Here is an 11,331-nt window from a genome sequence, read left to right on the forward strand (position 1 = left end):
TAGGGTTACAGTGTCAGTGTGATCAGAATTAGGGTTACAGTGGCAGTGTGATCAGAATTAGGGTTACAGTGGCACAGTGTGATCAGAATTAGGGTTAGAGTGGCACAGTGTGATCAGAATTAGGGTTAGAGTGGCACAGTGTGATCAGAATTAGGGTTAGAGTGGCACAGTGTGATCAGAATTAGGGTTAGAGCGGCACAGTGTGATCAGAATTAGGGTTAGAGTGGCACAGTGTGATCAGAATTAGGGTTAGAGTGGCACAGTGTGATCAGAATTAGGGTTAGAGTGGCACAGTGTGATCAGAATTAGGGTTAGAGTGGCAGTGTGATCAGAATTAGGGTTAGAGTGGCACAGTGTGATCAGAATTAGGGTTACAGTGGCAGTGTGATCAGAATTAGGGTTAGAGCGGCACAGTGTGATCAGAATTAGGGTTAGAGTGGCACAGTGTGATCAGAGTTAGGGTTAGAGTGGCACAGTGTGATCAGAGTTAGGGTTAGAGTGGCACAGTGTGATCAGAGTTAGGGTTAGAGTGGCACAGTGTGATCAGAGTTAGGGTTAGAGTGGCACAGTGTGATCAGAATTAGGGTTAGAGTGGCACAGTGTGATCAGAATTAGGGTTAGAGTGGCAGTGTGATTAAAATTAGGCCCTAGAAGCACAAAGTGATTCAATATAGCATTACAGTGGTAGTGTGATCAGAGTTAGGGTTAGAGTGGCACAGTGTGATCAGAGTTAGGGTTACAGTGGCACAGTGTGATCAGAATTAGGGTTACAGTGGCAGTGTGATCAGAATTAGGGTTAGAGTGGCACAGTGTGATCAGAATTAGGGTTAGAGCGGCACAGTGTGATCAGAATTAGGGTTAGAGTGGCAGTGTGATCAGAATTAGGGTTAGAGTGGCACAGTGTGATCAGAATTAGGGTTACAGTGGCACAGTGTGATCAGAATTAGGGTTACAGTGGCACAGTGTGATCAGAATTAGGGTTAGAGCGGCACAGTGTGATCAGAATTAGGGTTAGAGTGGCAGTGTGATCAGAATTAGGGTTAGAGTGGCACAGTGTGATCAGAATTAGGGTTACAGTGGCACAGTGTGATCAGAATTAGGGTTAGAGCGGCACAGTGTGATCAGAATTAGGGTTAGAGTGGCACAGTGTGATCAGAGTTAGGGTTAGAGTGGCACAGTGTGATCAGAATTAGGGTTAGAGCGGCACAGTGTGATCAGAATTAGGGTTAGAGCGGCACAGTGTGATCAGAGTTAGGGTTACAGTGGCAGTGTGATCAGAATTAGGGTTAGAGTGGCACAGTGTGATTAAAATTAGGCCCTAGAAGCACAATGTGATTCAATATAGGATTACAGTGGTAGTGTGATCAGAGTTAGGGTTAGAGTGGCACAGTGTGATCAGAATTAGGGTTAGAGTGGCACAGTGTGATCAGAATTAGGGTTAGAGTGGCACAGTGTGATCAGAATTAGGGTTAGAGCGGCACAGTGTGATCAGAATTAGGGTTACAGTGGCACAGTGTGATCAGAATTAGGGTTAGAGCGGCACAGTGTGATCAGAATTAGGGTTAGAGCGGCACAGTGTGATCAGAATTAGGGTTAGAGCGGCACAGTGTGATCAGAATTAGGGTTAGAGCGGCACAGTGTGATCAGAATTAGGGTTAGAGCGGCACAGTGTGATCAGAATTAGGGTTAGAGTGGCACAGTGTGATCAGAATTAGGGTTAGAGTGGCACAGTGTGATCAGAATTAGGGTTAGAGTGGCACAGTGTGATCAGAATAAGGGTTAGAGTGGCAGTGTGATCAGAATTAGGGTTAGAGCGGCACAATGTGATCAGAATAAGGGTTAGAGTGGCAGTGTGATCAGAATTAGGGTTAGAGTGGCAGTGTGATCAGAATTAGGGTTAGAGTGGCACAGTGTGATCAGAATTAGGGTTAGAGTGGCACAGTGTGATCAGAATTAGGGTTAGAGTGGCAGTGTGATCAGAATTAGGGTTAGAGTGGCACAGTGTGATCAGAATTAGGGTTAGAGCGGCACAGTGTGATCAGAATTAGGGTTAGAGCGGCACAGTGTGATCAGAATTAGGGTTAGAGTGGCACAGTGTGATCAGAATTAGGGTTAGAGTGGCAGTGTGATCAGAATTAGGGTTAGAGTGGCACAGTGTGATCAGAATTAGGGTTAGAGTGGCACAGTGTGATCAGAATTAGGGTTAGAGTGGCAGTGTGATCAGAATTAGGGTTAGAGTGGCACAGTGTGATCAGAATTAGGGTTAGAGCGGCACAGTGTGATTAAAATTAGGCCCTAGAAGCACAAAGTGATTCAATATAGCATTACAGTGGTAGTGTGATCAGAGTTAGGGTTACAGTGGCACAGTGTGATCAGAGTTAGGGTTAGAGTGGCACAGTGTGATCAGAATTAGGGTTAGAGTGGCACAGTGTGATCAGAATTAGGGTTAGAGCGGCACAGTGTGATTAAAATTAGGCCCTAGAAGCACAAAGTGATTCAATATAGCATTACAGTGGTAGTGTGATCAGAGTTAGGGTTAGAGTGGCACAGTGTGATCAGAGTTAGGGTTAGAGTGGCACAGTGTGATCAGAGTTAGGGTTAGAGTGGCACAGTGTGATCAGAGTTAGGGTTAGAGTGGCACAGTGTGATCAGAGTTAGGGTTAGAGTGGCACAGTGTGATCAGAATTAGGGTTAGAGTAGTAGTGTGATCAGAATTAGGGTTAGAGTAGTAGTGTGATCAGAATTAGGGTTAGAGTGGCAGTGTGATTAAAATTAGGCCCTAGAAGCACAAAGTGATTCAATATAGCATTACAGTGGTAGTGTGATCAGAGTTAGGGTTACAGTGGTAGTGTGATCAGAATTAGGGTTAGAGTGGCACAGTGTGATCAGAGTTAGGGTTAGAGTGGCACAGTGTGATCAGAATTAGGGTTAGAGCGGCACAGTGTGATCAGAATTAGGGTTAGAGTGGCAGTGTGATCAGAATTAGGGTTAGAGTGGTAGTGTGATTAAAATTAGGCCCTAGAAGCACAAAGTGATTCAATATAGGATTACAGTGGCAGTGTGATCAGAGTTAGGGTTAGAGCGGCACAGTGTGATCAGAATTAGGGTTAGAGTGGCACAGTGTGATCAGAATTAGGGTTAGAGCGGCACAGTGTGATCAGAGTTAGGGTTAGAGCGGCACAGTGTGATCAGAATTAGGGTTAGAGTGGCACAGTGTGATCAGAATTAGGGTTAGAGCGGCACAGTGTGATTAAAATTAGGCCCTAGAAGCACAAAGTGATTCAATATAGCATTACAGTGGTAGTGTGATCAGAGTTAGGGTTAGAGTGGCACAGTGTGATCAGAGTTAGGGTTAGAGTGGCACAGTGTGATCAGAGTTAGGGTTAGAGTGGCACAGTGTGATCAGAATTAGGGTTAGAGTGGCAGTGTGATCAGAATTAGGGTTAGAGTGGCAGTGTGATCAGAATTAGGGTTAGAGTGGCAGTGTGATCAGAATTAGGGTTAGAGTGGCACAGTGTGATTAAAATTAGGCCCTAGAAGCACAAAGTGATTCAATATAGCATTACTTTGGTAGTGTGATCAGAGTTAGGGTTACAGTGGCACAGTGTGATCAGAGTTAGGGTTAGAGTGGCACAGTGTGATCAGAGTTAGGGTTAGAGTGGCACAGTGTGATCAGAGTTAGGGTTAGAGTGGCACAGTGTGATCAGAGTTAGGGTTAGAGTGGCAGTGTGATCAGAGTTAGGGTTAGAGTGGCACAGTGTGATCAGAATTAGGGTTAGAGTGGCAGTGTGATCAGAATTAGGGTTAGAGCGGCACAGTGTGATCAGAATTAGGGTTAGAGTGGCACAGTGTGATCAGAGTTAGGGTTAGAGTGGCACAGTGTGATCAGAGTTAGGGTTAGAGTGGCACAGTGTGATCAGAATTAGGGTTAGAGTGGCACAGTGTGATCAGAATTAGGGTTAGAGTGGCAGTGTGATCAGAATTAGGGTTAGAGTGGTAGTGTGATTAAAATTAGGCCCTAGAAGCACAAAGTGATTCAATATAGGATTACAGTGGCAGTGTGATCAGAGTTAGGGTTAGAGCGGCACAGTGTGATCAGAATTAGGGTTAGAGTGGTAGTGTGATTAAAATTAGGCCCTAGAAGCACAAAGTGATTCAATATAGGATTACAGTGGCAGTGTGATCAGAGTTAGGGTTAGAGCGGCACAGTGTGATCAGAATTAGGGTTAGAGTGGCACAGTGTGATCAGAATTAGGGTTAGAGCGGCACAGTGTGATTCAAATTAGGCCCTAGAAGCACAAAGTGATTCAATATAGGATTACAGTGGCAGTGTGATCAGAGTTAGGGTTACAGTGGTAGTGTGATCAGAGTTAGGGTTACAGTGGTAGTGTGATCAGAGTTAGGGTTACAGTGGCAGTGTGATCAGAGTTAGGGTCAGAGCGGCACAGTGTGAACAGAATTAGGGTTAGAGCGGCACAGTGTGATCAGAATTAGGGTTAGAGCGGCACAGTGTGATCAGAATTAGGGTTAGGGTGTCACAGTGTGTTCAGAACTGGGGTCAGAGCGGGGTGGAACGAGACGGACACAAGGCCGCAACAGGGACGCGCCAAACGCCGTCGTCGGGGTCACGGTAGGGCCAGGCCCGGGGCCTACACCGAAATTTCGGGTCAAGGCGGAGGGGTGGAGACGGCCAGAGCTAACGAGGTGGAGGTGCGCGTCGTTTGGGCCTCGACGAGGCACGCCCCGCGCGGCGGGACTACTAGAGGAGAGGGCCGCGCACGAGGAGCGCCAGGCCGAGTGCCGGCGCCAGGCCGAGTGCCGAAGACCAGACGATGACAAAGACGTTGGGAGTCGCGCTGCGGGACGAGCCACACAGCCGGCACGCACGCACGCCCATGGCCACGCACGCACACGCAGCTCTCTCTCTCACTCTTTCTCACACTCTGGCCCTGTGCTTTACACAGCCCAAACGGGGCTCCGTTTCAGATAGCATACGCAACACTCGGCCGCTGCAAACACGTCAAGGTCATTCACGAGGCTCTCACGCAACGAGGCACACGCGACTTCAAAGGCCCGCGCCGTTCCTACACACGTTTTTACACGCCACATCGCGCCAAATGCGCTGCCCGCCGGCGAGAGCGCCGGGCGCGCCGTGCGCGTTTGTGCTCGCTGCGCGACATTGCTGCACGCTAGCTGCTCGCGCCGGGCCGCGGGAAATAGGAGACAGTCCCTTCTCGCCAGACGTCTGCTTGAACGCTCGGGATCTTGTCCACGGCGTCGTATTTTCGCCGGGAAACGCCATGAGAAAACACACTTGCCCGTGTGTCACGGAAGCGCAGTCATTCAGCGGCGCGCGGGTTGACTCTACAACGTTCTCATACTTGCTTTTAAGTCCAGCCCCCCGGCCGAGGGCAGGGAGGTTCCTGTGTTACACAGCGTACTGCGTCGCGCTCGCTTATTCATTCTACTTTTCGCTCCCAGAGAGAAAGAGAGAGAGAGAGAGAGAGATGGCCGAAGTCGCTCCCGCACCCGCCGCCGCACCGGCTAAAGCGCCCAAGAAGAAGGCAGCTTCGAGGGCAAAGAAAGCAGGTCCTAGCGTCGGCGAGCTCATCGTCAAAGCGGTTTCCTCGTCCAAGGAGAGGACCGGCGTGTCTCTTGCCGCCCTGAAGAAAGCCTTAGCAGCCGGCGGATACGACGTGGAGAAGAACAACTCCCGCGTCAAGCTCGCCGTCAAGGGTCTCGTGACGAAAGGCATTCTGGTGCAGACCAAAGGCACCGGCGCGTCCGGCTCTTTCAAGCTGAACAAGAAGCAGACCGAGGCCAAGAAGCCCGCTAAGAAAGCCGCACCCAAAGCGAAAAAGGCGGCCGCCAAAAAGCCCGCCGCGGCAAAGAAGCCCAAGAAGGTCGCGGCCAAGAAACCCGCCGCCAAGAAGTCTCCCAAGAAGCCGAAGAAGCCCGCCGCCGCCGCTACCGCCAAGAAAGCCACCAAGAGCCCCAAGAAGGCCAAAAAGCCGGCGACCCCCAAGAAGGCAGCCAAGAGCCCCAAGAAAGCAAAGGCTGTCAAGCCCAAGACCGCCAAGCCCAAAGCGGCGAAGGCCAAAAAGGCAGCTCCCAAGAAGAAGTAAACGTGTTCGTTTATGTCATGTTTTTTGTTTCTCCTCAAACGGCTCTTTTAAGAGCCACCCATCTTTTCATTTAAAGAGCTGTGTTCCCTAATCTTTCACGATAAAAAAAAAAAGAAATAATAATAATAATAATAATAATAATGATAAACAAAAAAAAAGTCTGCATGATGACGTAAGGGGAATCGATTCTCCGACAGTGCTTCTCGAACGTATGACAGTGCTTCTAGAATAGTGCTTCCACATCGCGGAATGGGGGGGGATTTACATGTTTACATATTAGAATTTAGGATTTAGATTCCTGTACATTTGTATGACTACTCGATTCATTCATATTTCTCTCTCTCTCTCTCACACACACACGCACAGACACACGCACGCGCGCGCGCGCCCGCATACACACGAGAAGGGAGTGTTTCTGATTGGTTTTAGCGTCAGAAGAATCTTAGCCAATAAGAGAGGGGCCGTGTTGGCTATATCACAGAGGGCTCTGGAAGCAGCGCTACTATTTCAGAATTGTTCTTTGAACGTATCTGAGCTACAAGATGAGTGGACGAGGAAAAACCGGCGGCAAAGCTAGGGCTAAGGCCAAGACCCGATCATCCAGGGCCGGCCTGCAGTTCCCCGTTGGCCGTGTGCACAGGCTTCTGCGTAAAGGTAACTATGCCGAGCGCGTCGGTGCCGGCGCTCCGGTCTATTTGGCAGCCGTGCTCGAGTATCTGACTGCTGAGATCTTGGAGTTGGCTGGCAACGCCGCCCGCGACAACAAGAAGACCCGTATCATCCCCCGCCATCTGCAGCTCGCCGTGCGTAACGATGAGGAGTTGAACAAATTGCTTGGCGGAGTGACCATCGCTCAGGGAGGTGTACTGCCCAACATTCAGGCCGTGCTGCTGCCCAAGAAAACCGAGAAGGCCGTCAAGACCAAGTAAAGTGGCCCAACACCGCGTTTCTCAGTGTTTGACAAAAAAAAAAAAGGCTCTTTTAAGAGCCACCCACTTCTACTCAAAAAGTGCAATTTGATTCCGGTTATTTTTTTCATTTTTTTTTTCTTTTCCACTAGTGTCTGATTATAAAGGCAGCTCTGTTAAAATAAGGTTGGGCACATTAAAATCTGCTGATCACTGATGACAGTACTACTACTACTACTACTAATAATAATAATAATAATAATAGCAGTAATAGTGAATTAGAGTGCTGGCTGAATGAAAGATGGTTGGTGTTTAGGGACCAATGATGACTAGTAGTAGTAATAATAATAATAATAATGATAATAGCAGTAATAGTGAACTAGATTGCTGGCTAAATGAAATATGAGTGTGATTAGTAGACACAGTTTGTGCTGGGAGTGAACAAAAGCGCTGCGCTTCTGCGAGTAGAAGAGGGGCGGGCACTGTGAGCTTCAAACCGTGTCAGTGGAAGAAGACGACCCAATCAGCCATCCACGAGCTGTAAGGTGACGTAACGCGTTGTAGCCAATGTCAGGCGAGTGCTCTGAAGGCGCCCAAAGAGAGCAGGGCGGCGTTCGGGCTTAAAAAGCCGGCGTTCGCTGACGCCGTTTATTCTGTTTTTCATCCGTGAAGCGCAGAGCTCGACGCTATGGCAAGAACCAAGCAGACCGCCCGTAAATCCACTGGTGGCAAGGCGCCCAGGAAGCAGCTCGCCACAAAGGCTGCCCGCAAGAGCGCCCCGGCAACCGGCGGCGTGAAGAAGCCTCACCGTTACAGGCCCGGCACCGTGGCTCTGAGGGAGATCCGCCGTTATCAGAAGTCCACCGAGCTGCTTATCCGCAAGCTGCCCTTCCAGCGTCTGGTGAGAGAAATCGCTCAGGACTTCAAGACCGATCTGCGTTTCCAGAGCTCGGCCGTCATGGCCTTGCAGGAGGCTAGCGAGGCATACCTGGTCGGCCTGTTCGAAGACACCAACCTGTGCGCCATCCACGCCAAGAGAGTGACCATCATGCCCAAGGACATTCAGCTGGCCCGCCGTATTCGCGGAGAGCGCGCTTAAACGACGTTTCCGTCTGATAATATACACAAAGGCTCTTTTAAGAGCCACCACATTATCTCCGAAAAATGAGCGGTTCTTCATATCTTTTTGACTTTTGTGTGCGTCTTCTATACATTTTAAATATGTCTGTGAACGTGAGAGCTGTGTGTGTGTGTGTGTGTATATATCTATCTATCTATCTATCTATCTATCTATCTATCTATCTATCTATAAAATGTGTGTATATACACATTATGTGTGTATATATATAATATTTCACTTAATATTTTCATGTTTATACTTTTTTTTTACGTGTAAAACCCACAGTACTTCGCTATGACACTGATTCTGATTCTTTTTCTGATTCTCATTCTCATCCTGCGCTGCGTGTTGTTCTGGATGGATCTTGACTGCCATCTTGTGGCCAAATTTAGCAGGTTCACTTTCCCAACAAATGATATTCGTAGTAAATAGCTAAAAAGGGATAAATACTTGGAGAAGGGGTTTTTTTATGCTTCTCTATGTTTGTTACAAAATGAGAATAAGAAGAATACTTTAAATATGATAATTATTAGGATAAATAAAAAACAAAGAATAATGGTGTTGTAAATGGAGCTTGCCTGCCATCTTGTGGCCAAATCTAGGAAGTGCACGTTATACACAGCTTACAAATTTCTATTAGTAGTAGTTGTTTTTTTCAGTGATGTTTGTCGCGTTTAAGAATATTACTACTGCTATCAATCATATTATTCTATTCTTATTCTTATAAAGAGCAATAGATTAAATAATTACAACGTATTATATTTATATTACAGTTCAATAAGATATATTGACATTTTAAATTCAAATTTCATTTGTCAAATACGAAATCATACACAGTCCGACATGTATTGACATGCTTTTTACGACTGTCCTACATTTGAAGGAAGAATATAAAGTGCGTGGACAAGAAAAGTATAGGGATATAGCTAATAATTAATTATATATATATATATATATGAGAAACACCAATAGTTATGTAAAGCCAATTTGTGTATCAGATATATATATATTATATTATATAATATAAATAATAATAATATATAATATAATAATATGATATTGTAATATTATATTATATTTATAAAACAATATATATAAATAATATATATGTATAAACATCTATAATATATACTATATAGTATATACATGTATGTAGATAAAAGAAAAAGAAAACAAATATGAATATAAATGTAATGACAATAAATACGGTATGTGCAATGTGCATACATAAGATAAATATAATATATATATATATATTATATATATATATACATACATACATACATATAAGGGAAATATAAATGTTGAATTTTAAAAGGAATAACAATATCTATTGTACAAATACCAATTTTCACAGTAAAGTGTCGATGCAGTATGCACACAAAAGTATGCAGTGAGTGCGGTTATTGTGTGTGCAGAGTAGTGCAGAGTATACGAGTAGTGCAATTATTGTGTGTGTGCAACAATCAGCTGAGGTAGAATGTAATGTTTATGTGTGGGTTAAGTCTAGAAAGTCCAGGTTCTAGGTATTCTGGTTGAGGGCCCGAATGGCCTGCGGGAAGAAGCTCCTCCTCATTCTCTCTGTGTTTCTAGGTTTATAACTCGGCAGGCTTTTGAGCTATCAACACCAAACTCGGCCGGCTCCTTCAGTCTGTCGGGGCTGATGAAGCGCTAAACTTTACAACTGATCGGACTTTCAGTTTTCCCGTAGAGGAAACTCGAAAATCCCATTGACGGAATTTTAGAATGGGGAAAAAAACCTCACAGATGCAGAGTCAGGAGCGTTTTCAGGATTTGAAGCCATCGGGGGCTAATTAGGGAGGGAGTGTTAGCCAGAATAACACGTTTCGCAAGAGCATTTTTATATGATATTGTTTAATAATAAACACAAATAGTACGCAACTTTCTAAAATTTCATTTAGTCCCATCTTTTTTCTGACTCCTCCCATCATTTCAGAGCCTTGCTACTAAGAAGGAGTTCATAAATTCATTCCTTTTTTTCTCTCACACAGGTATGCCATGCAATATCATCCCTTTCACAGCTTGTGTGTGGAGCACTTTTTTATTATCCTCATTACTTTACAATGATCTATATTATACTTGCACCTCTTATTTTATTCCTCATTCATGCTGGCACCACTGTATGTATTATTTTTATTTATTTATTTTTTTTATGGCCTCTTCTCTTATTGTTCTCTCATTCTCTCATCTGTGTCTCATCTTGTCTACTTCATGCTCTTGGTGACTTTTCTATCCTATTTTTCTGAGGGTGGAATCATCAGAGAGTATCTCTGAGACTTGACTTGAGCAAAACGGTCAATAACCATACTAGTATTTATAGTGCTGAGAATTCCTTTTTCAACTGACAGAACAGCCGAATGATGGAGTCTGTTCTGGCCCATTGTTCGCCTAAGCCGTGTATGTATTTTAGCTTAAATACTGCACTAGTTGTATAATAGAAAGTCGTGATGTTCAGACTGTAATGTCTTAGCGCTTATCTTTAGGTTTATTTACGTCTATTGTACGTCTGGGGTATGGAATACTATTCAAAAGGCTTCTATATGTCCGGGGTTTTCAGAATCAAAGACAGTGGGCCTCCTTTTTGACACAACATACATTTGTTAGCCGACTTTTATCAACTGTGTTAAAATGAAAAATGAGAAGTTAGGCTGTTATCGGAATAATAACATTGTTGTGTGTGTTTTTTTATTGCTGTCGCGCTTAAGGGCTGTAAGGTATGTGTGTGTGTGTGTGTGTGTGTGTGTGTGTGTGTGTGTGTGTGTTCGTGTGTTCGACTTAAAGCGGCGCTGTGCAGCCCGATATGTGTAGGACATTAAAGTATCGCGAGAGCGGTTCTAGAGCATATTCGAGCGCACACTCTCGCGGTATGTTGGCGTTATACACCAATCGGTGTGTGTGTGTGTGTGTGTGTGTGTGTGTGTGTGTGTGGAGAGAGATGTCGTACAGTAAACGGCAAACAGCGCTCAACTAAAACAATCAACATTTACTTAATTCCTCTACACTCCGGTGGCAAAATTCGGGATAAAACCTTCGGGACTAGATTAAAATCAATCGGGGCTCAAGCCCATACGCTCAGTAAATAAGGGGAACTGGGTTCCGTGACCACTGATGATGACCACATGGTGATGACGTCACGTGCGCGCTAACCGCCCCCCCC

At 45.4% G+C, this 11,331-nt stretch overlaps 3 protein-coding genes across 3 annotated transcripts in view; all 3 read left to right on the forward strand.

Annotated features, from left to right (window-relative positions):
* pcnx1 (pecanex 1) overlaps positions 1-32 on the forward strand; it is a 53,216-nt gene extending 53,184 nt beyond the window's left edge. Inside the window, exon 18 of the mRNA XM_058385283.1 lies at positions 4-32. Within this exon, the coding sequence (XP_058241266.1) occupies positions 4-32 (29 nt within the window). The remainder of the gene's footprint in view (positions 1-3) is intronic.
* A 4,658-nt stretch (positions 33-4,690) lies between these two features.
* On the forward strand, positions 4,691-6,255 carry LOC131351358 (nucleolar protein dao-5-like). The gene has a single exon (XM_058386771.1). The coding sequence runs from the start codon at positions 4,833-4,835 to the stop codon at positions 6,123-6,125; it is 1,293 nt and encodes a 430-aa protein (XP_058242754.1). The 5' UTR covers positions 4,691-4,832; the 3' UTR covers positions 6,126-6,255.
* A 223-nt stretch (positions 6,256-6,478) lies between these two features.
* Positions 6,479-7,220, forward strand: LOC131351360 (histone H2A). Its single transcript, XM_058386773.1, has one exon. It carries the CDS (start codon positions 6,668-6,670, stop codon positions 7,052-7,054), a length of 387 nt encoding a protein of 128 aa, XP_058242756.1. The 5' UTR covers positions 6,479-6,667; the 3' UTR covers positions 7,055-7,220.
* Positions 7,221-11,331: the final 4,111 nt, after the last annotated feature.

Source organism: Hemibagrus wyckioides, linkage group LG03 (genome assembly GCF_019097595.1).
Source record: "Hemibagrus wyckioides isolate EC202008001 linkage group LG03, SWU_Hwy_1.0, whole genome shotgun sequence".
In the NCBI taxonomy this organism is placed as follows: Eukaryota; Metazoa; Chordata; class Actinopteri; order Siluriformes; family Bagridae; genus Hemibagrus; species Hemibagrus wyckioides.

Bases quoted from the DNA above. Each gene is read 5' to 3' on its own strand.
- LOC131351358 (XM_058386771.1), top strand. From the start codon at position 4,833: ATGACAAAGACGTTGGGAGTCGCGCTGCGGGACGAGCCACACAGCCGG.
- LOC131351360 (XM_058386773.1), top strand. From the start codon at position 6,668: ATGAGTGGACGAGGAAAAACCGGCGGCAAAGCTAGGGCTAAGGCCAAG.